Source organism: Saccopteryx bilineata, chromosome 3, assembly GCF_036850765.1.
Source record: "Saccopteryx bilineata isolate mSacBil1 chromosome 3, mSacBil1_pri_phased_curated, whole genome shotgun sequence".
In the NCBI taxonomy this organism is placed as follows: domain Eukaryota; kingdom Metazoa; phylum Chordata; class Mammalia; order Chiroptera; family Emballonuridae; genus Saccopteryx; species Saccopteryx bilineata.
Window position 1 is genome coordinate 294,044,502 of NC_089492.1, and position 20,558 is coordinate 294,065,059.

At 45.0% G+C, this 20,558-nt stretch overlaps 1 protein-coding gene across 1 annotated transcript; it reads left to right on the forward strand.

The window, feature by feature from the left end:
- The first annotated feature begins 3,137 nt into the window (after window positions 1-3,137).
- On the forward strand, window positions 3,138-17,618 carry LOC136331786 (zinc finger protein 256-like). Its single transcript, XM_066270812.1, has 3 exons — window positions 3,138-3,847; window positions 6,867-6,993; window positions 14,579-17,618. Exons 1-3 carry the CDS (start codon window positions 3,818-3,820, stop codon window positions 16,075-16,077), a joined length of 1,656 nt encoding a protein of 551 aa, XP_066126909.1. The 5' UTR covers window positions 3,138-3,817; the 3' UTR covers window positions 16,078-17,618.
- Window positions 17,619-20,558: the final 2,940 nt, after the last annotated feature.

Consider the following 20,558-nt stretch of genomic DNA (forward strand, 5'->3'; position numbering starts at 1 on the left):
AACTTGGCCAGAGCTTCACATATAAATCGTTAAATATGTCGCCTGACCTGTGGTGGCACAGTGGATGGGGCATCGACCTGGAAACACAGAGGTCGCCGGTTTGAATCCCTGGGCTTGCCTGGTCAGGGTACATGTGGGAGTTGATGCTTCCTACTCCTCCCACCTCCTCTATCTCTCTCTCTCTCTCTAAAATGAATAAATAAATAAAAATATTTTTTAAATCGTTAAATATGTCTAACTCAGAAATTATGTTTTTATTCATTGACTTTAGAGATGGAGGAAGGGAAATAGAGAAAGAAACATTGATCTGTTTCTTTATGTGCCTCTGCAAATCAAAATGATGCCCTAATCAAGCTAAGCTAAACTGAAGTTTTCTTTATCATAATTACAACTTTTTCTTTCTTTCTTTCTTTTTTATTAAGCAATAGGCAGAGAGGAAGAGACAGAGTCCTGCATGCGCCCAGATTAGGGTCCATCCGGCAAGCACCCTACCAGGATAGGCTTGGCCCGCTGGGGCTGCTGCTCCATTGCTCAGCAACCAAGCTATTTTAGCTCCTGAGGCAAAGCCTCTGAACCATCCTCAGTGCCTGGGGCCAACTCCCTCAAACCATTTAAACCATGGCTGTGGGAGGGAAAGAGGGAAAAAGAGAAGAGAGGGGGATGTAGAAGCAGATGGTTGCTTCTCCTATGTGCCCTGACCGGGAATTGAACCTAAGATTTCCACACACCAGGCCGATGCTCTCCTGCTAAGCCAACTAGCCAGGGCTAACATATTCACACTATCAAAGATACCAGTAATTATGCTTCAAAATAGAATTTTCTGTATTTTCAAAAATTTATTTTCTCAATTGATATATGATAAACTCCCATTTTATGTTTACAGTATGCATCTTAGCTTTTTTGTTTCAAATGTTTGTCCTACATTATTGTGTTAGATTTGTCATATGTATGATGGTGTAACTACATCAATTGTTCAGTAAAATTTTCCAGATTCTCCAATGTGGACATGCATTGCTGGACTGGAGAAGTGCTCAGTTGACCTTCACAGATAACAAATTTTAATAAACATGAAGTCAAAACCCTCCACCTGCAACAGGATTGTAACTCAGTGAAGGCTCAGATGATGGTTTGCATTTTTTAGAAATAAGTATTTTAATCAAAGTATGTACATTATTATGTTTGACATAATGCTTAGGCACGCTTAATAGATTATAATAGTGTATGGTGTGAACATAAATTTTATATGCACTGGGGAACCAACAAATTAGTATGACTAGCTTTAGTGCCATTATTCACTTGGTTACACTGGAACAAAACCCACATTATCTCAGGAATGCTTGTAATTGCACTCGATGTCGTCAACATGTTTTCCACTTTTTGTTTTTTTTGTGTGTTTTTTTTTATTATTCATTTTTTTAGAGAGGAGAGGGAGAGCAGAGAGAGAGAGAGGAGAGACAGAGAGAGAGAAGAGGGAGGAGCTGGAAGCATCAACTCCCATATGTGCCTTGACCAGGCAAGCCCAGGGTTTCGAACCGACGACCTCAGCATTTCCAGGTCGACGCTTTATCCACTGCGCCACCACAGGTCAGGCCATTTTCCACTTTTTGTAATAAACTAGTGACAGAGGCCTCAGATCAAATATAGGTTGACTAGTCACACTGCTGAATATGCAAAGCTGAGACTTCTGGTAGCATCGAGAGCAGATGTGTTTAAGTATTAGCGTGTGTTTTGAGACATTAAGTTTCCATGGTGGGTCCAACTGAGGCAGTACACATAATGTTTGGTTTTTTGTCTACTTTCCTTAATAACATTCTGTTTGAAGGAGCCAGATGCCAGATGGCCAGATAAACAAGAAGCAGGACAGGGTGCCCTACATATTCAGAGCAGATCCTGAAGAAAGATATGCAAGAGCCCCAGCTAAAGGAAGTCACACATGCACACCATACACAACTGTGCCCCTAATAATAGACCCTGGACAGTTGGCTCAGTGGACAGAGCATATACCTGCAGTACAAATGTCCCTGGTTCGATTTCTGGTCATAGCACATTAGAAATGATCATCTGCTTCTCTTCTCCTCCCTCTTTTCTTCCCTCTCTTCCCCTCTTGCAGCCAATGGCTCAAATGGTTCAAGTGTCAGTCCCAGGCACTGGGGATAGCTTGATTACTTGGAGCAACAGCCCCAGAGGGAGGTTGGTGGGTGGATCCCAGTAGGGGCACAAATAAGAGTCTGTCTCTTCTCTCCTCACTTAAAAAAATTATCTCTCCTGGGTTGCATTAGAAAGCTCAATATTTTTGGTGTATTTTCAGGATGTATGCCCCAATATCCACACTGAGCAGGCCAGAAACTGAGAACAAAGCCCATGCACCAGGCTGGAAGCTAGACCTGTTCTTAACCTTCTATATCAATCTATCTCTTAACTTCCATTATCTGCAAACAAAGCAGTATAAATATCCCAACCCCTTACTCCATCTAAGCACTCATTCTTGGGGGAACCCAAACCCCCTTTGTTCAATAAGTACTGTATTTCTAATAAACATTCACTATGCTTGTTTCTGCAGTTGCCTTGTCTGTGAATTCTTTCTCCCAAAGAACACAAGACTGGAGGCTGAGGATTGAGATCCACGTTTGGAACGACCGTGGCCTGAGTGAACAGACAGTACAGCTCTTTTCAGGGTTTTTCATCCAATGTCTTGTTTATCCACTGGACTATTATCTATTGTGCCAGCTGTCATTGAGGGTATTTGGTTAATAGTTGATTGTTAAATTTATGACTTTCTACTGTTTAGACATGCCTGTATATTACTTAATTTTATCAAGACATCTGCGTTTATTACATAGAAAGTATCCGTAGAGAATAAAATTTTCTAATTTATATTGTATTTGTTTACCCTAAATCGCAGTCTGTGCATCAAAGTGAGAAAAGAGTTTGATACACCGCTTTTTCTGGCCATTTTCTTTTCTTTTCTTTCTTTTTTTTTTTTTTTTTTTTGTATTTTTCTGAAGCTGGAAACGGGGAGGCAGTCAGACCCCCGCATGCGCCCCACCGGGATCCACCCGGCTCGCCCACCAGGGGGCGACGCTCTGCCCATCTGGGGCGTCGCTCTGCCGCGACCAGAGCCACTCTAGCGCCGGAGGCAGAAGCCACGGAGCCATCCCCAGCGCCCCGGCCATCTCCGCTCCAATGGAGCCCTGGCTGCAGGAGGGGAAGAGAGAGACAGAGAGGAAGGAGATAGGGAGGGGCAGAGAAGCAGATGGGCGCTTCTCCTGTGTGCCCTGGCCGGAATCGAACCCGGGACTTCCGCACGCCAGGCCGACGCTCTACCACTGAGCCAACCGGCCAGGGCCCTGGCCATTTTCAAAACGTCATTTGGACAAGGACTCTTGAATTTCCCAGCAATTCACCTGGGGGAGGCCGGGGGTCAGCTGCACAAAAACAGTATCCCCGCCTTGGACTGCAGGAACTATATTACCCAGAAAGCGCTGCGCCAACGACCACAGATTATGCCAGAGAAGGTTCCCCACCAGTGTTTCCGCTCAGGCACAAGGATCAGGGGCGGGCCTTCCGTGATTCTTTGGCTCGTGGTTGGTCTCTGAAGATCTGTCAGCACTTCCGGGGCACTGAATCGGTGGAGATCGTGGAGAGCAAAGGCGCGAGATTCGAGATCGTGGTTCCCGGTGCACAGAAGGCATTGTGACTCTGAGCAACCCCGCCCCAGGCGATCTGCGCCAGGGCCGGGACCGGAACCGCCGAGACCTGAGCCACCTCCTCGCCCGCCGCTCCTGCCGGGCTCCTGACACCCCAAAATCCAAAGGCGATGGCGGCCGCACTTAGGCGCCCGGCTGAGGTGAGTGAGTGCGCTGATGGGCAAATGAGTTTGTTTTGTTTTGTTTTTTGTTTGTTTTCTTGACAGAGACTGAGAGAGAATCAGAGAGAGGGAAAGACAGATAGGAAGGGAGAGAAATGAGAAGCATCGATTTTTTGTTGTGGCAATTTAGTTGTTCATTGACTGCTTTCTCATATGTGCCTTGACCGTGGGGCTACAGCAGACCCCTTGCTCGAGCCAGCAACCCTGGGTCCAAGCTGGTGAATTTTGCCCAAACAGATGAACTTGCGCTCAAGCTGGCGACCTTGGGGTCTCGAACCTGGGTCCTCTGCATCCCAAGCCGATGCTCTATCCACTGCGCCAGCGCCTGGTCAGGCGAATTTGCTTCACTTTTATTGTTAAAAATGATGGCTCTTGCAGGTTAGCTATGCGGTCGCGATTCAGCCCAGCATGTGGAACTCCCAAACTCATTTCCCAGGTAGGGCATACAGGAAAAGCGCTCATCTGCTTCTTCACCCGTCCCCCTCTTCTTTCTCTCTGTCTCTGTTTTCCCTTCCGTAGCCAAGGCTCTAGTGGAGCAAAGTTAGCTCGTGCACGAAAATGGCGCCATGGCCTCCTCCGCAGGGGCTAGAATGGCTCCTATTGCAACGGAGCAACACCCCAAATGGGCAGAGCATCACTCGCAGGTGGGCATGGCAGGTGGATCCCGGTTGGGCACATGCAGGAGTCTATCTGTCTGCCCCCACCTTCTCAGAAAAAAATACCAAAATAATAAAATGGCAGTTCAGTGTGTGCTCCCCCGTCAGAGCAAGGCAGCTGATTGCAAATTGCGAGTTGCATTCCTGCTTGGGAAGCGCCATTGTTTGCTAATATTTGCTGGGGGAGAAGGTTTCTTGCCAGAAAGTTTTCAAAGGAAAGAACAGAAGTGGAAAAGAGATTCTTCTCTCACAACTGGGAGGTGCAGTAGGATATCTTTTTTCTCCCTGAGAGGAGTGAGGCCCAGGCCCCCTCTTCCCTGAGAAGGAAGAAACAAAAAGAATACAAGGGAAAGGAGCCCGCAGGGGTAACTGATTCAGCCAGTGATAAATCAGCTACATCCCATAGTTCGCATAATGGGTGCTTAAGAGTCACTTACAACCTGACCAGGCGGTGGCGCAGTGGATAGAGCATCGGACTGGGATGCAGAAGGACACAGGTTCGAGACCTCGGGGTTACCAGCTTGAGCGCGGTTCATCTGGCTTGAGCAAAAAAGCTCACTAGCATGGACCCAAGGTCACTGGCTCGAGCGGGGGGTTATTCGGTCTGCTGAAGGCCTGTGGTCATGGCACATATGAGAAAGCAATCAATGAACAACTAAGGTGTCGCAACAAAAAACTGATAATTGATGCTTCTCATCTCTCTCCGTTCCCGTCTGTCTGTCCCTATCTATCCCTCTATCTGACTCTCTCTGTTCCTGTAAAAAAAAAAAAAAAAAAAAAAGAGTCACTTACAATACAAAGCAAGAATAGCAGGATATATATTTAACTATGGCCAGTGATGTGGGAACCCCTTCCCCTTTGCTGACCCCACCGAAACTTTCCCTCCCCTCTCCTTGAGTCCTGGGAATCCTTAAGAAAAGAAATCACATGCCCATTGCTTAGATACTGTAAAGATATATAACCTGTAAGAATATCAAATTTAGGAAGCTCATATTTTAGAGCTACAAGCTTCACGTGCTCTACTGGCTTTAATAAATTCTCCTTCCTTTATTTAAAGCAGTGATAGTCAACCTGGTCCCTACCGCCCACTAATGGGCGTTCCAGCTTTCATGGTGGGCGGTAGCGGAGCAACCAAAGTATAAATAAAAAGATAGATTTAACTATAGTAAGTTGTTTTATAAAGATTTATTCTGCCAAACTTAGCGAAAATCCGACAGAAAGTACTTGGTAAGTAATTATTACTATATGCTTTAACTTACTGTAACTCTGTTTATAAATTTTATAAAGTAAAGTTACTTCCCTACTTTATAAATCACCATTACTGTGGAACCGGTGGGTGGTTAGAAAATTTTACTACTAACAGAGATACAAAAGTGGGCGGTAGGTATAAAAAGGTTGACTACCCCTGATTTAAAGTTATCTGAGCCTGACCTGGAGGTGGCACGGTTGATAGAACATCAGATTAGGATGCAGAGGACCCAGGTTCCAGACCCCGAGCTTGCCAGCTTGAACCCAAGGTCGCTGGCTTGAGCAAGTGGCACTACCTCTGCTGTAGCCCCCTTGCCAAGGCACATGACAAAGCAATCAATAAACACCTAAGGTGCCGCAACAAAGAATTGATGCTTCTAATTTCTCTCTTTTCCTGTCTGGCTGTCCCTCTCTCTGTCTCTCTCACGGAGGAATAAAAAAAGAATGTTAACTATCCTCCTGTGGGTTGCTTCCAGATACACCTGATCCCTTGCTCTCCAGGGGAAAAGCAGAAACCTGGCTTTCTTGTGGCTTTCCTGTCTTGGGGAGACAACAATAAACAGAATGGTCTACCATCCTTGGGCTCCACTGATTCTTTACCTTCTGCCTGAATTCAGTGAGAAACTTGCATGTGAATGGAATGATGCTGGCAGCCCTTGTCCTACAAGCAGTCAGTCACTGGCTGACAGGGAGGAAGAGGTGCTATTTTAGTGCTTGACGCAAGGCCATGGGGCAACATTCAGCTCCTGGGGCCAACTTGCTCCAGGTGAGCCATGGTTGCAGGAGAGGAACAGGTCACTGGATCTGTAGTATTTCTATTACAGGGTGGTTAACTTTCTCGAGGGCCAACATAAAATTTCTAGTAGATCGGTTCACGAACCAGCAATTGAAAAACACTGGCTAGGGTCTCATTTACCTGCCGTCCTTCATAGCCCAGCTATTGTTGCTGAGGGCAAAAAGAGTGATTCACCAGACTGGGCTGTCTCTGAACTGGAGAGTCCTGGAGGGAGTGGTGCATGGGGAAGATTTATTAGGAGTGGAATTGTGGGTTCTCAGAAATATTGTTACAGTTTCATTTGTATTCATTCCTACAGGTTGGTGTGACTTTCAGAGATGTTGCCCTGTACTTCTCCAGGAATGAATGGTGCCTTCTTAATGAGGCTCAGAGACGCCTGTACCTGGATGTGATGCTGGAGAACTTTGAGCTTAAGTCCTCGCTGGGTAAGAGCCTCGTTATGCTCAGGGACCTGGCCTAGGATTTGCATTTCCTTTTGCCTTCTATCCCTGGAGGATGCATGTGTTCACATGTGCACTGTGGGCACTACTTGGTTTTGCAGTTTTCTGGGTACTTGCTGTCCTTGGTAGGGCTTGTTTGTTTGCACTTCCCTCTTCTCTTCCTGCAGCGCCAACACCTGATGTACTGAACCCTCAGAGGGAAGGATTTTTTTTTAAATTTTTTTTATTTTTTTTATTTTTTTTTCTTTCTTTATCTGAAGCTGGAAACGGGGAGAGACAGTCAGACAGACTCCCGCATGCGCCCGACCGGGATCCACCCGGCATGCCCACCAGGGGGCGACGCTCTGCCGCGACCAGAGCCACTCTAGCGCCTCGGGCAGAGGCCAAGGAGCCATCCCCAGCGCCCAGGCCATCTTTGCTCCAATGGAGCCTTGGCTGCGGGAGGGGGAGAGAGAGACAGAGAGGAAGGAGGGGGTGGGGGTGGAGAAGCAAATGGGTGCCTCTCCTATGTGCCCTGGCTGGGAATCGAACCCCGGGGCCCCTGCACGCCAGGCCAATGCTCTACTGCTGAGCCAACCGGCCAGGGCCAGAGGGAAGGATTTGAAGTCAGTAGTCTTTCAGGGATCCTGATGAGTTCTGCCTTGATTAATGAAGAAACACATTTTTTTTATTATTGTTGATTCTTTTTTTTCTTTCTTTCTTAAGTGAAAAGCAGGGAAGCAGAGAAACAGACTCCTGCATGCGCCCCAACTGGGATCCACCAGGCAAGCCTTTTTCCATGCAAAGCTCTGCTCATCTGGGGGCATTTGCTCCATTACTTGGCAACCAAACTGTTTTAGCGCTTGAGGTGAGGCCATGTGACCACACTCAGTTCCTGGGGCCAACTTGCTCCAGCTGAGCCATGGCTGCAGGAGAGGAACGGAGAGACAGAGAAAGGAGAGGGAAAAGGTGGAGAAGCAGATGGGCGCTTCTCCTGTGTTCCCTGACCAGAAATCTGTCCTGGGACTTCCACATGCCTGGCTGATGCTTTACCTCTCAGCCAACTGGCCAGGGCTTTTGTTGATTTAGTGTACATAAGTTTTAGAAAATTCTCTCTACGTTCTTAGCACCTTTTTGTTTTTTAAAGAGAGAGACAAAGAGAGATGAGTAGCGTCAACTTTTAGTTGTGGCACTTAAGTTGTTTCATTGATTGTTTCTCATACATGCCTTACTGCAGAGGAGCAACAGGTGGGGCACCAGCTGAGCTAGTGACCCCTTGCTCAAGCAGGTCATTGGGCTTCAGGCCAGTGGCCTTTGGGCTCAAGCCAGTGACTATGGGATCACGTTCATGATCCCATGCTCAAGTCGCAACCTCTGGGTTTTTGTTTTTGTTTTATTAATAATGTTCATCTTAATCTTTATTTATTTGTTTATTGTGACAGGAACAGAGAAACAGAGAGGGACAGATAGGGACAGACAGTCAGGAAGGGAGAGAGATGAGAAGCATCAATTCTGCCTTGTGGCACCTTAGTTGTTAATTGATTGCTTTCTCATATGTGCCTTGACTGGGGGGCTACAGCAGACCGAGTAACCCCTTGATCAAGCAGCGACCTTGGGCTTCAAGCCAGTGAACCCACACTTAAGCCGGTGACCTCAGGGTTTTGAACCTGAGTCCTCTGCATCCCAGTCCAGTGTCCATCCACTGCGCCACCACCTGGTCAGGCACAACCTCTGGGTTTCAAACCTGGCACCTCGGCGTACCAGGTTAATGCTCTAGCCACTGCGCCACCACCAGTCAGGTTCTAAGCACCTTTTTCAAATGTTTGTTTTGGCTCTTGAGTCCTTTGAATGCCTGGTGTATGTTATATATTAATTTCTAGTTAGATACAGGTTCACATCTTTTTGTACTTTGCTGTATTGTGCTTTGTGAATAATTGCCGGTTTTATCAAATTGAATGTTTTCGGCGAGTCTATGTTCAGCAAGTCTGCTGCCACCATTTTCCCAGCAGGCTCAGATACTGGTTACCAGTGTTAAAAGTAAAGTATTTTTAATTGAGTTATGTAGAATTTTTTTTTTTTTTTTTTTTTTTTTTTTTTTTTTTGTATTTTTCTGAAGCTGGAAACGGGGAGAGACAGTCAGACAGACTCCCGCATGCGCCCGACCGGGATCCACCCGGCATGCCCACCAGGGGGCGATGCTGCTCTGCCCCTCCGGGGCGTCGCTCTGCTGCGACCAGAGCCACTCTAGCGCCTGGGGCAGAGGCCAAGGAGCCATCCCCAGTGCCCGGGCCATCCTTGCTCCAATGGAGCCTTGGCTGCGGGAAGGGAAGAGAGAGACAGAGAGGAAGGAGGGGGGGTGGAGAAGCAAATGGGCGCTTCTCCTATGTGCCCTGGCCGGGAATCGAACCCGGGTCCCCCGCACGCCAGGCCGACGCTCTACCACTGAGCCAACCGGCCAGAGCCTGGGAGTTATGTAGAATTTTTTATATAAGGCTATCACATTGTTAATATTGCAGTGTCATGTTAACGTAACTATTATTCACTGGAAAATCAAATCTTTGTGTGACTTTCTACCACAATATTCACTTTGTTATGTTGATCTGAACGAACCCACGATTTCTCCAATGGATAGCTTTTTATGGTTGGCAATATGTTCTCTGATTCTGTAGATGGCCTTTTTATTTCATTTTGTTAATTGCTGTTGTGCTCTGCAAAAGCTTATTTGCTGTAGTCAGGACTATTTATTTTTGAAATGATTTCCGAAACAAATCTCTGAGGCTTTACTTTTACGTTGTGTGGAAGGAATTCTAAGTTTGAAAGACTGACATTTAATTTTTTAATCCATTTGGAAATAATTTCAACACCATTCATATAAGAAACTATCCTTTCTCTATTGTATGCCTTTTGGTTTTTTTTTTTTTTTTTTATACTTTATTTATTGATTTTACAGAGACAGGAGAGAAAGGGGAGCATGGATTGGGAAGTATCAACTCATAGGTGCTTCATGTTAGTTGTTCATTGCTCGCTTGTTGTATGTGCCTTGGCCAGGGCAGCCCAGGGTTTCTAACTGGCAACCTTGGCATTCCAGGCCGAAGGTTTATCCACTGTGCCACCACAGGCCAGGCGCCTTTTGGTTTTTATTAAAGGTTAGTTGAACATGTGTGCCTGGGTTCATTTCTGTGTTCTTTATTCTGTCCTATTGGACTACGTGTCTGAGTTTTTGTTGATAACCCCTAGTTTTATTGCTTTGGTTTTGTAATAGACTGACATCGGAAGTGGTATTTCTTCTGATTTGTTCTTGCTTAAGATTCCTATTGCTATTTGAGGTCATTTTAGGTTCCATACATTTTAGGATGCTTTTCTTTTCCCCCTGTGTACAATACCATTGGAATTGTGATCGGGATTGTATTCACTCTGTTTGTTGCTTTGGGTATTTTTTTTAACATGAAATTTATTTTAATTTATTGTATTTACATAGATTCTAGTGTCCCCCCCAAATACATCCTCCCCTCCCTTATGTTCCCCAGGATGTCCACATGCCAGGCTGACAGTCTAACACTGAGCCAATCGGCCAAGGGCAAAAAAAATTCTTTTTAATATTTTTAGATATTGATTTTAGGGATGGGAAGAGGGAGAGAGAGAGAGAGAGACACTGATTTGTTGATCAACTTATTTATGCATTCATTGGTTCCTTTTTGTTTGTGCCCTGGCCAAAGATCAAATGCACAACCTTGGCATATCAGGATGACGCTCTAACCATCTGACTTACCTGGAGAGGGCTGCTCAATTATCATTATTTAAACTTTTCTTTTTAATCACTTTGTTTTGTGCTATCTTATTGTAACTAGGTTGCATTTTCCAAAGAATTTCTGGTGAGCCATTTTTCAGATGTGTTTGGCAACTCCGTATGTTTGATAAAATGTTTGATTATGGGTTCTGCCATATCTGCTATGACCTTTGGTGATTTTTAAATTTTATTTATTTATTAAAATTGTTTACCTTTCTGCCTGACCACGCAGTGCCACAGTGGATAGAGCATTGGACTGGGATGTGGAAAGACCCAGATTCTAGACCCTGAGGTCACCAGCTTGAGCGCGAGCTCATCTGGTTTGAGCAGAGCTCACCAGCTTGGACCCAAGGTTGCTGGCTCGAGCAAGGGGTTACTTGGTCTGCTGAAGGCCCGCGGTCAAGGCACATAGGAGAAATCAATCAATGAACAACTAAGGTGTCGCAACAAAAAACTGATGCTTCTCATCTCTCTCCATTCCTGTCTGTCCCTATCTATCCCTCTCTCTGACTCTCTTTGTCTCTGTTAAAAATATATATATATATTTTTTTCTACCTGACCAGGCGGTGGTGCAGTGCATAGTGCGTCAGACTGGGACGCAGAGGACCCAGGTTAAAGACCCCGAGGTCACCAGCTTGAGCGCGGGCTTATCGGGTTTGAGCAAAGTTCACCAGATTGAGCCCAAGGTCGCTGGCTTGAGCAAGGGGTCACTCGGTCTGCTGAAGGCCCCCAGTCAAGACACATGTGAGAAGTCAATCAATGAACAACTAAGGAACCTCAACAAAGAATTGATGTTTCTCATCTCTCTTCGTTCCTGTCTGTCTGTCCCTATCTGTTCCTCTCTCTGACTCTCTGTGCCACCAAAAAAAAAAAAGTTTATTTTTCTTAATTTTTAGTTCTTTTTCCCTTTTTTCCAAGTGAGAGGAGAGGAAATAGTGAGACAGACTCCTGCATGCACATGGACTAGGATCCACTTAGCAACCCCATCTTGGGCTGATGCTTGAATCAACCAAGGTATATTTAGTGCCCGAGGCTGACGTGCTCAGAGAAACCGAGTAATCCTCAGTGCTTAGAGCCCGATGCTCACACAGTTGAGCCACTGATGCAGGAGGGGGAAAGGGAGGAGCAAGGGGCAAGGGAGGGGATAGAGCAAGAGATGGTTGCTTCTCTTGTGTGCCCTGAATGAAAATCAAACTCAGTATGTCCATATGCCGACACTCTATCCAATAGCCACCAGAGCCCCCTTGTTTGTTTGTTTTTGAGATAAAGAGAAAGACAGGGAGAGAGAGACAGAAATATCGACTTGCACCTGTGTGTGCCCTTTCTGGGGAATTGAACCGACCACCTTCTTGCTCCAGACAACTGCTCCAACCAACTGGACTATCCAGCAAGGGCAATAAAAAGTTTATTTATTTTTGAGGGAGAGGAAGGGGCAGAGAGACAGAAACATCTATGTATTCCTGTATGTGACCTAACTAGGGGTCAAACCCACAACCTTTGTGTATAGCAGGGGTCCCCAAACTACGGCCTGCGGGCCACATGCGGCCCCCTGAGGCCATTTATCTGGCCCCCGCTGCACTTCCTGTAGGGGCACCTCTTTTATTGGTGGTCAGTGAGAGAAGCACATTGACCATCTCATTAGCCAAAAGCAGGCCCATAGTTCCCATTTAAATACTGGTCAGTTTGTTGATTTAAATTTACTTGTTCTTTATTTTAAATACTGTATTTGTTTCCGTTTTGTTTTTTTACTTTAAAATAAGATGTGTGCAGTGTGCATAGGGATTTGTTCATAGTTTTTTTTATAGTCCAGCCCTCCAACGGTCTGAGGGACAGTGAACTGGCCCCCTGTGTAAAAAGTTTGGGGACCCCTGGTGGATAGGGATGATGTTCTAACTAGCCGAGCTGCCCGGCCAGGGCCTTATTTTTATTTTTATTTTTATTTTCATTTTGTTTTTATTTTGTGACAGACAAGAAGGGAGGGAGATGAGAAACATTACCTCATAATTGCAGCACTTTAGATCTTCATTGATTGATTCTCATATGTGCTTTGATGGGGGTTGGAAGGGCTCCAGCTGAGCCAGTGACCCCTGGCTCAAGCCAGGAACCATGGAGTCATGTCTATGATGTGGCATTCAAGCTGGTGAGCCTGCACTCCAGCTGGATGAGTCTGTGCTCAGGCTAGCAACCTCAGGGTTTTGAACTTCGGTCTTCTGTGTCCAGGCCAATACTCAATCCACTATGCTATCACCTGTTTTGATTATCGTGAATCTTTTTTTTTTTTTAACAGAGAGAGGGATAGGGACAGACAGACAGGAACAGAGAGAGATGAGAAGCATCAGTCATCAGTTTTTTGTTGCAACACCTTAGTTATTCATTGATTGCTTTCTCCTATGTACCTTAACCACGGGCCTTCAGCAGACTGAGTAACCCCTTCCTCGAGCCAGTGACCTTGGGTCCAAGCTGGTAAGCTTTGCTCAAACCAGATGATCCCACGCTCAAGCTGGCGACCTCAAGGTCTCGAACCTGGGTCCTCCACATCCCAGTTTGACGCTCTATCCACTGTGGCACCGCCTGGTCAGGCTATCGTGGATCTTTACATAGTATAATATAAAGTCAGGTAGTGAGATACCTTTGGCTTCATTCTTTTTTTTTTAGGATTACTTTGTCTATTTTGTGGTCTTTTAAGGTTCCCTACAAATCTGGTGATTCTTTTTTTGTTTTATTTCTTTTTTTAAAATGACATTTGGTTTTTAATGGGGGTTGCATTAAATTTAACCTTTATTGCACATATGCATTTCAGTAATTGCTTGTTATTTACATTTCTCGTTATTAAACTTTTTTGATTTATACCATACATATCTAAAATTTCCTTATGAGTATGTACTTTGTTTACTTTAAATATAATTTATTAACATGTTTGTAATGTTATTACTTTGAGAATGCCTGACACATCATCCTACTGGACATCTTAGATATATCCGTAAAGGACAGATTATCTTTCACAATGATAATTATAATAGAATGGTTTTAAATGAGAGGAAAGATAGTGAGACAGACTTCTGCAAGTGCCTCGACCAGGATTGTCCCAGCAAACCCTTATAAAGCTATTTTTAGCTCCTGAGAATGGCATTCAACTGAGCTATCTTCAGCACCCATCAAAAACCAATTCAATGCGGCCGTGCCTGTGGGAAGGAAAGTGTTTGGTTAACATTCCCATTGCCATAGCTTAATCTGTTTGTCCTTGCTTATCGCTTAGTCTATTTGTCAGCTTATTGCTGACACTGCCAATTACTCAGATCTAACAGTTGTCATTTCTACTCACCTTCAAACCCATGAGTAATCTTTACCTCTTTAAACTTCACATGCCAACCTCTCTCTCACAGGTCTCTTTACTACTTTACAACCTTGATCCGTGCCAGCAGAACCTTGAAGTTTGCACATGCTCTTCTATTGGTGTTTATATCATGTGGTTTAATATAATTGATTGTTATGGGTTTGAGCACATTCAGTTTACTCCCTCAGGAAAAGTCCTGCAGGAAGCCGTTTGCAGAGGAAAAAACAGTGGACCCAGTCTTTATTTTTATGTCCCATTGTCTGCTGGCATCTTTCCTTGGTGAGGTCTCCACCACTGACTGACTTTTGTGGCTGAGTAATGAGTAACTACCATTTCTTCAGAGTTTAACTTACTCTTCTTAAAAATGATCCCATAGAATCATGCCTACCTGTGACAGATGTTCATTTATGTTAAGAAATTGTGTTTTCTATACGGTCACATGTAATTCACCAGCATTTCCTTTTGTTCAGGTTGCTGCTGTGGAGCAGAGGATGTGGGGGCGCCCACTGAACAGAATGCTTCTGAAAGGGTGTCACAGGCAAAGGATTCTAATGTGGCTTTGTCTTCCCAGAAGAGCCACCCCTGTGAGACTTGTGGCCCCGTCTTGAGAGACATTTTCAACTTGGTTGAGAAGCAGGGATCACACATGTTGAAATGCGGTGCATGTGGAGAACTATTTTATTTCAGTGCAAAGTGTCAGCACCATGAGGATCGGTATGTGGAAAAGAAGCTTTTTGAAAGACATGTGGACAGGGTCTCACTTGCAAAGGGCCACAATTTCAATGTGTCCCAGACGCTTTTTACCTGCCAGGAGGTAGGGTTGGACATCCTTACTGAATCAGGACATCTCCAACAACAGGCTACACATAACAGGGACAGTCCAGATGAAACCTCAGAGTCTGGGGTGACTTTTCATATGAGAAAAAATTATCAGAAAGTTCACACAGGAGAAAGACCCTATGAGTGCAGTGACTGTGGGAAATCCTATTTTACAAGCAATGGCCTTCGATATCACCAGAGAGTTCACACTGGAGAAAGGCCTTATAAGTGCAGTGAATGTGGGAAATCTTTTTCCTGTAGCAGTAGCCTTCGATATCATCAGAACATTCACACAGGAGAAAGGCCCTATGAATGCAGTGAATGTAGGAAAACTTTTATCTCAAAAACTGCTTTCCATCGTCATCAGAGAGTTCACACTGGAGAAAGGCCGTATAAGTGCAGTGATTGTGGGAAATCTTTTTCCAGTAGCACTCATCTTCATGGTCATCACAGAGTTCACACTGGAGAAAGGCCGTATAAGTGCAGTGATTGTGGGAAATCTTTTTCCAGTAGCTCTAGCCTTCGTTGTCATCAGATAGTTCATACTGGAGGAAGGCCTTTTATCTGCCGTGAATGTGGGAAATCTTTTTCCACGAGCAATAGCCTTCATTATCATGAGAGAGTTCACACTGGAGAAAGGCCTTATAAGTGTAGTGAATGTGGAAAATCATTTTCCTGTAGCAGTGGCCTTCGATATCATCGGAGCAATCACACAGGAGAAAAGCCCTATAGATGCAGTGAATGTGAGAAAGCCTTTATTAGTAAAACTTTTTTACATAATCATCAGAGAATTCACACTGGAGAAAGGCCATATAAGTGCAGTGAATGTGGGAAATCTTTTTCCAGTAGCTCTTACCTTTATTGTCATCGGAGAGTTCACAGTGGAGAAAGGCCTTTTGATTGCAGTGAGTGTGGGAAATCTTTTTCCAGTCGCAGTGGCTTTTATTATCATCAGAGAGTTCACAGTGGAAGAAGGCCTTTTGAGTGCAGAAAATGTGGGAAATCTTTTTCTAGTAGCAGTGGCTTTCGTTATCATGAGGGAATTCACACTGGAGAACGGCCTTATGAGTGCAATGTATGTGGGAAATCTTTTACCCTCAATTCTCACCTGTCTAAACACGTGAGAGTTCACATTAAAGGACAATTTTAGATATATTGGAAATGTACATTTTTTAAAATAAGTGTTAACAGTGTAGGTAACTCTCAGGCTCCATTTGTCTAATTTTAATTTTATGCACACAAATGTCAATGGTATGGAAAATTTCCATAAGTTTTACTTAGGTGGGAAGCGTATGTGAGTCTATGTTGTACTTTATAAGTTGTCTTGGACTCTTGCCAGATCAATGTCTTTGTAAATTTCTATGGCAAAAGTTAATTTACCTGTACCATCTTGCAGTTTCCTACTGTTTACATCAGGAACCATTCTAATGTCCTTAAAGAAGCTGATTTTTTCCTCTGATTTGTTGGAGGAAATAATGAGTAGGTTGAGCTGTTACGGTATCACCTTTTATTTAACTCTGATAGTTGTGACAGGTCCTGACTCAGTGTTGACCTCAGAGAACATCATCTGCGTTCAGCTGGCAGCTTGCAGATGGACTGATTTTTCTGGGACCTCGTTTCCCTAAAGTTCTGTGATAAATATTCCCAATATTGAAGTCACCAATGCAAGAAATGCCATAGCCATGTCTCATTGATCTTTAAAATAATGAAGGTCATTTTGTTTGAGTCCCCTTTAATTTTGGATTTTTTATTTACTGTGTTATTTAGGATTACCAGTAGATTTTGGGTCTGGAGTCATGAAAAGGTCAACAACTTTTACATGGATCTCAAACTTTCTCTGCCTTCAAAGGCAAAGTGTGGTGGTGAAGTCAACTTTTGCCAAATTTTCATTGTTGCCCATATCCTTCTAGAATAGACTGTCAGATTATATGGCCCTAATGTGGAGTCTGGTTGCCATGAGTTTTAGGAGACTCAGAGATTACTTTGAAGTATTAGTAGGTGTCACAACATCATTGTTTCTGGGAACACATGAAATTTTTTCTTGTTTACAAGGACTGCCAGTATTGGTGAAAGAAATCACTTTTGAAACTGTTGTCACGAGCTGTGTGTTGTTGTTTTTTAATTTAGTGAGAGAAGGGAGACGGACAGTCTCCTGCATGCTCCCTGACCGAGATCCACCTGGCAATTCACTAAGGGGCTGTACTCTGCCCATTTTGGGCATTGCTTCATTGCTCAGCAGCCGAGCTCTTAGTGCCTGAGACAAATGCAGTGGAGCATTCCTCAGGAGCCAGGGCCAACTCACTGTATTTGAGCCGTGGCTGCAGGAGTGGGAGAGAGAGAGAAGCAAGAGAGGGAGGGGTGGAGAAGCAGATGACTTCTCCTGTGTGCCTTGACTGGGAATTGAACCAGGGACATCAAAATGCCCGGCTGACGCTCTACCAATGAGCCAACCAAACGGCGATATGTGTCCTAATGTCTACAATTTCACACAAAAATACCAGTAATTATGCTTCAAAATTGAATATACCCTATTTTCAAAAATTTATTTTTCTCAAGTGACATGATAAACTATTTTATGTTTACATTATGCATCTTAGCTTTTTTATTTCAAATGTTTGTCTTAGATTATTGTGTTATATTTGTCATGTTTGATGGTTAACTAGGTCAATTGTTTAGTAAAGTGTTCCAGATTCTCCAATGTGGACATGCGTAGCTTGATTGTGATGTGCTCTGTTGAGCTTCACAGATAACACGTTTTCATAAACCTGAAGGCAAGACCCTCCACCTGCAACATGATTGTAACTCAGTGAAGGCTCAAATGACGGTTTGCTTTCTTTAGAAATAAGTATTTTAATCAAAGTATGTACCTTATGTTTGACATAATGCTTAGGCACACTTAGTAGACTATAACACCGTATCGTGTGAATATAAATTTTATATGCACTAGGGAAACAACAAAGTAGTATGACGCTTTACTGCCATTATTTACTTGGTTACTTTGGAACAAAATCCACATTGTCTCAGGAATGCTTGTAATTTCATTTCTTTGATGTCGTCTACATGTTCCCCATTGTGTGTAATAAACTAGAGGCAGAGGCCTTCCATCAAATATAGGTTGACTGTAGCCACACTGCTGAATATGCAGAGCTGAGACTTCTGATAGCATCAGGATCAGATGCTTAAATATTAGTTTGCTCTGATATTTGTGCATGTGGCTCATGCACAAGGCTGGACGCCAGACCTGTTTTTTGTTTTGTTTTGTTTGTGTTTTTTTTGTATTTTTCTGAAGCTGGAAACGGGGAGAGACAGTCAGACAGACTCCCGCATGCGCCCGACCAGGATCCACCCGGCACGCCCACCAGGGGGCGACGCTCTGCCCACTAGGGGGCGACACTCTGTCGAGACCAGAGCCACTCTAGAGCCTGGGGCAGAGGCCAAGGAGCCATCCCCAGTGCCCGGGCCATCTTTTGCTCCAGTGGAGCCTCGCTGCGGGAGGGGAAGAGAGAGACAGAGAGGAAGGAGAGGGGGAGGGGTGGAGAAGCAGATGGGCGCTTCTCCTGTGTGCCCTGGCCGGGACTTCTGCACGCCAGGCCGACGCTCTACCACTGAGCCAATCGGCCAGGGACTGTTTTTAACTTATCAATCTGTCTCTTAGTGTGTTTTGTGACATTAAGTTTGCACAGTTGGGCCTGACCAGGCGGTGGCGCAGTGGATAGAGCGTTGGACTGGGATGTGGAGGACCCAGGTTCGAGACCCCGAGCTCACCAGCTTGAGTGTAGCTGCTGGGAAGGCCCGTGGTCAAGGCACGTATGAGAGGGCAATCAATGAACAGCTAAGGTGTTGCAACGCGCAATGAAAAACTAATGACGGATGCTTCTCATCTCTCTCTGTTCCTGTTTGTCTGTCCCTGTCTATCCCTCTCTCTGACTCACTCTCTGTCTCTGTAAAATAATAAGTAAATAAATAAAATTAAAAAAAAAACAACAAAAAACCTCACTTTAAGTTTGCACAGTTGGCACAACTGAGGCAGTGCACATAATGCTAGGTTTTTTATTAACTTTCCTCAATGACGTTCTTCTTGAAGGAGCCAGATCCAGATGGCCTGATAAACAAGAAACATGAAAGGGTGCTTGACATCAGTGAGAGCAGATCCTGAAGAAAGATATGCAAGTGCATCTGCGAAAGGAAGTCACACATGAATACCATACAGAGCCTTGCCCTAAAAATAGGACCTAGCCGCCTGATCAGGCGGTTGCGCAGTGGTTAGAGCATTGGACTGGGATGCCGAGGACCCAGGTTTGAGACCCTGAAGTCGCCAGCTTGAGCAAGGGCTCCTCTGGTTTGAGCAAAAGCTTACCAGCTTGGACCCAAGGTCACTGGCTCAAGTAAGGGGTTACTCGGGTCTGTTGTAGGTCCGTAGTCAAGGCACATATGAGAGGGCAATCAATGAACTAAGGTGTCGCAATACACAACAAAAAACTAATGATTGATGCTTCTCATCTCTCCGTTCCTGTCTGTCCCTGTCTATTCCTCTCACTGACTCTCTGTCTCTGTAAATAAAATAAAAATAGGACCTGGCCATTTGGCTCAGTGCATAGAGCATCAGCCTGGAGTACTAACGTCCCTGGTTTGATTCGTGGTCACGGCACACATTAGAAATGACCGTCTGCTTCTCTTCTCCTCCCTCTCTTCCTCTCTTGCAGCCAATGGCTCGGTTCAAGTGTCAGCTCCAGGAGCTGTGGATAGCTTGATTGATTGGAACAGCCTTAGATGGAAGTTGCTGGGTGGATCCCAGTAGGGGTGCATGTAGGAGTCTGTCTCACTCTCTCTCCTCACTTAAAAAAATTACCTCTACTGGGGGGCATTAGAGACTACTTAATATTTTTGTTGTGTTTTCTGGGTGTATGCCCCAGAAAACTGAGGGCAGGCCAGAAACTGAAAACAAGGCTCATGCACAAGGCTGGACGCCAGACCTGTTTTTTGTTTTGTTTTGTTTGTGGTTTTTTTTGTATTTTTCTGAAGCTGGAAACGGGGAGAGATAGTCAGACAGACTCCCGCATGCGCCCGACCAGGATCCACCCGGCACGCCCACCAGGGGGCGACGCTCTGCCCACTAGGGGGCGACACTCTGTCGAGACCAGAGCCACTCTAGAGCCTGGGGCAGAGGCCAAGGAGCCATCCCCAGTGCCCGGGCCATCTTTTGCTCCAATGGAGCCTCGCTGCGGGAGGGGAAGAGAGAGACAGAGAGGAAGGAGAGGGGGAGGGGTGGAGAAGCAGATGGGCGCTTCTCCTGTGTGCCCTGGCCGGGACTTCTGCACGCCAGGCCGACGCTCTACCACTGAGCCAATCGGCCAGGGACTGTTTTTAACTTATCAATCTGTCTCTTAACTTTAGTTATCTCCTAACAAAACAAGATAAATATCCAAACCCCTTACTCAATCTGGCCACTCATTCTTGGGTGAGCATCTGTGAGTACTACGTTACCCAGAAGATAATGCGCCAGGGTTCCATTGACGTTCAAGCGTTGAGCCAATGAAAACTCAGGAGATGGTCGATTCTGTACTTGGCCCATCACGTCGGGGTGGGACTTCTGGTGTCCTCCGATAGGCGGTCCTTTTGGCTGCACTGGGT